The 6313-nt window shown below is 54.3% G+C and overlaps 1 protein-coding gene across 1 annotated transcript; it reads right to left on the reverse strand.

Moving 5' to 3' along the window:
• Positions 1–563: 563 nt before the first annotated feature.
• Positions 564–5641, reverse strand: NKX6-1 (NK6 homeobox 1). Its single transcript, XM_061191548.1, has 3 exons — positions 4975–5641; positions 3113–3285; positions 564–834 (listed from the first exon to the last, which is right to left on the reverse strand). Exons 1-3 carry the CDS (start codon positions 5639–5641, stop codon positions 574–576), a joined length of 1101 nt encoding a protein of 366 aa, XP_061047531.1. The 3' UTR covers positions 564–573.
• Positions 5642–6313: the final 672 nt, after the last annotated feature.

Here is a 6313-nt window from a genome sequence, read left to right on the forward strand (position 1 = left end):
TTCAAAAAAGCGTTTTACATTTTAAATATTCACAATAAAGTAACTTCTAGTCAGTGAGACTCACGATTTATTTACAAAGAGCCTTCAACAGGCCACTTTAGTCGGCACAGCAGTTTGTGCGGGAGAAACATCCCTCTTCCCATCTGTGGCGGCCGCCCGCCCGCGTGGCTCCGAGGTCCCCCGCGCGGTGGGTGTCGACGGGTCCAGAGGCCCTCTCAGCGCCCCCGCCCTGGCCAGCGGCCGCAAGACAGAGGCGGGGGCGCGGGGGGGCACGGGAGGGGGGCCGCGACTAGGACACCGAGCGGGGCGGGAGGGTGGCCCAGCTGCGGCGTCTGTTGCGTTAGTCTTGCGGTGTATTTCGTGGTCTTCTCTGCCTTCTCATCATCCTCCGAGTCTCTCTCCCCCGCCCCGCTCAACTTCTAGGTTAAAAAAATAGATATGTACATCTTAGAAAATAGCAAAGGGCCCCGGCAGGCGGGGCCGTGTCCTCCGGGCCCCGAGGAGCGGGAAGACGGGACGCGCGGTCCCCGCGGTCGCCGCGGAGGGGCCGGAGGCCGGGCGGGCGGCGGGCGCTCAGGACGAGCTCTCGTTCTCGGACGCGTGCAGCAGGAGGCCGCCGCCGCCGCCGCCGCCGGACTTGTGCTTCTTCAGCAGCTGCGTGATTTTCTCGTCGTCCGAGTTGGGGTCCAGGGGCTTGTTGTAGTCGTCGTCCTCCTCCTCGTTCTCCGAGGCCCCTTTCAGCCGCTCGGTTTCCGAGTCCTGCTTCTTCTTGGCCGTGGCCATCTCGGCTGCGTGCTTCTTCCGCCACTTGGTCCGACGGTTCTGGAACCAAACCTGGGGGCCGAGAAAGCGGAGAAGAGGGGAGACAGGGGCGGAAGGAGTTTAAGGGGAGCAGAGCCAGTCAATGCCTTCTCTCCCACATCCCGCAGTCGCTCCTGCGGGCCCCTGACGTCTTGACACCCTCCCTCAGAGCCCTTCCATGTCTGGGCCGTTGAAGTCGGTCTCCACTGCCCCAGCTTCCTCCGAGTATCAGGCACCAACAAACTGACTGCCGTTGCCATAGCGATGGTAACACAAGAGTATTGAGGCTGTCAGTGAGCGATTTCTCAGAAAAGAAAAAAACTTGGAAACTTAAAATGAGTTTCCCTAAAAGAGTTCGCTTGCCTGCTTTCTCGATTGAAGTAGAAAACTTTTCCCTTTCGTAAAGTTGCCTCATAATGACTGCGATTCTATTCGTTTTCAACTTTCTCAGATTAAGGTATTTCAAACAATCTGAAGTGTACTGGCTTTTTAGTGTGATTTGTGGGAGAAGCCACAGCATTTACCCCAATTACCTCTGTTCTTTTCACTTTTGGGTATTTGTCTGTTTCACTTATTTTGGGTCTGAATACACACAAATATGGTAGGTAAACACTCCCCTACCCACTTACACTTGTATGATGTAAAGTTAAAAAAAATCTGCTAAAACAGAAACCTCAAATCAGTAATAATAACCAACATAAATGCATTAAAATATTTAATATTTGAAAATATTTAACATTTAAAAGTTGAAATCATCATAGTAGTTTGTGTGTCTTTCTCTGTCTCTCTGGTTTAATGTTTTTCATAAAACCGAAGTCAAAGTAAGAATTTTCATGTTATTTTTTTTAAGTGAAATTTTGCCAGTTACATTACTTCCCACTATTAGCATGCCTAGTCTTTCAAATATTACTTTAATATTGTCCCTCCCTAAGACATTCATTTTTATACAAATATTTTAAACCTATTCACGATGTTTGACATCGTGTTTGATACATATATTTTAACCTAAAGCATCAGCAATAGCAACCAATTTCCCAAACATATTGAATCATCCTCTCTTTATGCTTCTCATCCATTTTCTCATCCATTATGTATTTATCTAGAGAATCAGAATTGTTAAGAAAGTGATTTTTAGTTTCTTTATACAGCTATAATAATTCACTTCTAGCCACGCCAACATATTTATGGTGACAAATGAATATCTCCACATTACTGTGGTAGGCTCTGTACCAACCACTGCAAAAATAATTTTAACTGCGATGGTACTCTAATGGTCACATACAAAATCACTCCTGAAATGCATTTTATGGTGCTTGTCTGTGGGGAAATACTCTCTGACCAGCAGATATGGCTAACGTTATCCCTACTTAATTTTAAAAGCAACAGTATAACTAATGGAAACAGACTTAAACACACACACACACCAAAAAAATATATATATATATACACATACATACATATAATATAATGAAAAAGAAGAACAAAAGAGAATACCAGAAATATAGGAAACCACTAGATTTAAAGTACCTAGCTGTTTCAATCCCTTTATATTTCAGGGGAAGATTTCTCCAATTTGATTCCCTGGAAATACACTGTACAACTCAATTATAAGGTAAGTGACATTTTAATTATAATTTGTTGTCATAAACAGTAAAACATCTTACATCTATTGATAAACTTATATTTCATAATACAGTAATAATCTTGTCAATTCATTTGGAAAATTACTATTCCAAAGTGGCTGCCTCAGGTAAGCTAAAAGCAGATGCATCCATGCTAAGTGGTTAGATCTTGTGGATTTATTGGGGTTTTTTTAACCTGCAAGTTAATACAGTAGCACTATAATGCTGATCTACATTAGGAAATTATATAACTAGTGGAGCCTGAATTGACAAACAAAAGCTTGAATATCCTTACAAATAGAATACATAGAAGCTATCTAACTGGCCTGGTCTATTCTCAGGGCTGATATTTCCGTAATGCTTTTATTCTCTAATAATGGCGAGTTCCCCCAGCACATGCTGCTATCTAGATTAACCTAATTTCAAAGGCGGAGGCTTGATTCCTTTTGTTCATCAACAGTTTGCCCGCCCGAGAGACCCCAGAGCCTTTGTAACCTCCCCCTCCACCCCCTTCGCTGATCTCATCTCTCCCCATGCTTCTCAGACTGCACCCTCGGCCGGCTGTTTGTTAGTTTGGGGTGTGTGTGTGTGTGTGTGTGTGTGTGTTTGTGTGTGTGTGTGCGCGCGCACACCCGCGCGCATGACGTACATGGGGGAGCTCTCCCTCGAGGTTTGCAAGGTCCACTCACCTTGACCTGACTCTCCGTCATCCCCAACGAATAGGCCAAGCGAGCCCTCTCGGGCCCCGCCAAGTATTTCGTTTGTTCGAAAGTCTTCTCCAGGGCGAAGATCTGCTGGCCCGAGAACGTGGGTCTCGTGTGTTTTCTCTTCCCATCTTTGTCCAACAAAATGGATCCTTGATCTACGAGAACAGATTAAAGAAAGAAAGGAAGGGGGGAAAAAACCAGTTACGAGCGGCTCCGCTGAGAAGAGACGAACTCCAGAAACAACGTTGTGGCGGGAAAGGGAAGCGTATTCCGCGGCGGCACGAGAAGGGCCGTGGCGCTTGAAGTCCCACTGCGCTTCTCGCTTTGCCTTCTTACACCCACCTGTTTTTTTAAAAGCGCGTGTGTTTGGAGCCGCTGTAAATAACCTTCGGCCCAACAACGACGTCCAACAGAGGGACGCACTGCTGAAGTTTGCCGAGGCCCAATCTCTAGGCCCAATAAACTGAGGCGTGTGGGTACGGGGGGGGGGTGGGAAAGTCCCCTCTCATCGCCAAGTCTAGTTGGGGCTTGTTCGGTCCCGGGGCCTTTGCATGGGGGTGACTAGTTTTGTTCCTTGAACGCTTTCCTAACCTGTGCCCGCGCAACAAAGAGCGCCTTGTTTTTGGAACACAAGAGAGCTAAATCGCCCCCCAGTCGAAAGCCGCTGCGGCCGAGGGGGAGGGGGCGCCGCCTTTGTTGGCGGTCCCTACGTGGCCATCCAAACGAATACAATAACGTCTCCCCGACAGCCGCCCCCGCCCCGGCCGCCCCTGTCCCGAGGCTTCCGAAGGGAGCCTCCGCTTGGCTCCCCCAGCTTCCCTCAGTTACTGCCGCTCAGCCAAACGAAAGAGATCAGGAGACAGAAGAAACTTCGGGGACTCGGTCAAAAGCAAAGAACAGAGCGAGAAAAGGACCGGGGACTGGCCCTTAAATGCCACCTGGGAGTATGGGAGCTTCCGCGGCGCGCTGGCCAACTACCTATAAGATTAGGGGGATCCTGGGGTAACTCAGTTGGTTTCGAGCAAGATCTTTGCGGGATGTTGCATTTTCCCCCGTCCTTGCCCTGTTACCTCGTTCTTCCTCCGGTTCTTTCTCATATTAGGATGTTGAGAGCCACGATGCCCCTCAATATGTCCGGGGCCGAGGCAGGTGGAAAAGCCAGGGCCCAGCGGTGGGGAGCGGCCCGAAGTGGCGCTTGCCCTCCTCCACGGGCCGCGGACCTGTCTTCAGTGGGCTCACCTGGGCTGAGCGTACTCGGGGAACGAGGGGGGAGGGTGGTGAGGGCGACGAGGTGAGGTGGGGACACCCTGGACCGAGACGTACATCAAACACACACGTTCGGCTCAGGGCTGTGGAGGGCTCGCCGCTGCCGGTCCCCACCGGTTCGTAGAGAGGAGGCCAGTCAGGCTGGCGAAGGTCGAGTGGGACTTCGGCATGGGACACTGTAAAGCTGGGGTGCGGGCTGGAGCACAGTAGCCTCTCCTGCCCTCCCCACCTCTTTAACCCAGGAGGGGTATGCGGTACCGGCCGGGCTGTTCCGGGAGCAGCCAGGGCCTCGGATGAGACACGCCCCGCACCACATTGTGTTCCGTGGAGACGCATGCACACCGGTTCCGCGAGGCGTGCCCAAGGCTTGGGGAGAGGGGGGGCGCTTGGACGCAACCATGGAGCTCAGGACAGCGAGACTTCCTCGCTGAACGCCCTGGCCCAACCTAACTCGTGCGATTCTGGTGCTGCCAAACTACTCGGCAGGCAAGAGGGTGGACCGACCCGCATGCACACCAGGGGCCATGACCTGAGAGCGGGCAAAACAAGCACAACTGGGCGCAGTCGATTGTACTCACGAGGAGTGCAGGCCAGGCGAGCGTCCCTCCAGGGTGGACTCTGCATCACTCCTGGCCAGAAGATAGGCGTCCGGCCGGGCAGCTCGGCTAGCGGTTTGGGGTACCGACCCACGGCGGCCACGGCCGCGGCGCTGGGGCTGAAGTAGAGCCCGGGCGGCGGCGGCGGCGGGCTCAGGCTGCTGAAACGGGGCAGGCCGGCCAGCAGCCCCGCTGGGGTTGAGGCGGCAGCGGCAGCGGCCGCAGCTGCGGCCGCGGCGGCCGAAGCGGAGGAAGCGGAGGTGGACGAGGAAGAGGAGGAGGAACCGGAGGGCGAGGCGGAGGGCAGGGCTGCCCCTGAGGCCACGGGCATGGAGGGCCGGCTCAGGATGTCGTTGATGCCATGTGGGGTGGCGGCCGAGAGCTGCTGAGGGGGGCTGCCCAGGGATGAGAGCCCCCCCGCGGCCGGGGGCTTCAGGCTGCCTGGGTTGTGGGAACCCAAAGGCGGGGAGGGTGACGACGAGGAGGACGAGGAGGACGAGGAGGAGGGGGGGCCGGCGGGCAGCGGGGGGTACGCGGCGGGGTACAGCGGGGTCTTCATTTCTGCCATGCTGTGCAGGGCGGCCAGGGGCGGGCTGCTGAGCAGGAACGCGCTCTGCCGGGTGCCCTCCATCGCCCCCACCGCTAACATCCCACGATCAGGCCGGAGCCCGCAGCCACGCAGCGGGAGCGCCGGCCGGTGCCCCCGGAGGGGCTCAGGAGAGCGAGAAGCGCCGAGGGCGCGAGCGAGGAGTTGCTCCGCACACCAGGAGGCGACCTGCCAACTGGGCCAAGAATGCAGCCGCTGAGAGTTGCTCTCGTAACTGCGCAGCAGAAATGTCCAAACACACCAGTCGAGAGGCGGTGGCTCGCCGAGACCAGCGAGGGTCCAGGTGGTCTGGGCTGTCTTTTCCCTCTTAGAGTCCCGGATTCAATCCCGGGCTCTTCTCTCTTCCTCACTTTTTCCTCGCCGCTCGAAGTGCGCTACTTCTCATCTTCTCCCTCTTGGAAATAAGCAAAACAAAACCCCAGCCGGCCCCAGAGAGCTTGTAACAAAGTTAAGAGTCACCGAATCTCCGCTTTGATGTGGGAGAGTGGGGGCTGGCTCTTTTTCTTTGGGGAGGTTCAAAGGACGCCGGGTTCCGCCCGATGAGCTCGTCCAATCTTACTTGGATGCCCTGATCTTTAGGCCACGAGGTTGATTCGCACTCGGCGCTCGGAGCGCGCAGGGAGAGAGAGCATCCAGCCCGCCGGAGGATTTGGCCTCTGGGCGGGCTTCCTCCGCCAGCGCTGCCCGAGGCTTCTGCGCCAGAAAGGGCAGTGC

The sequence above is a fragment of the Eubalaena glacialis genome, chromosome 5 (assembly GCF_028564815.1).
Source record: "Eubalaena glacialis isolate mEubGla1 chromosome 5, mEubGla1.1.hap2.+ XY, whole genome shotgun sequence".
In the NCBI taxonomy this organism is placed as follows: domain Eukaryota; kingdom Metazoa; phylum Chordata; class Mammalia; order Artiodactyla; family Balaenidae; genus Eubalaena; species Eubalaena glacialis.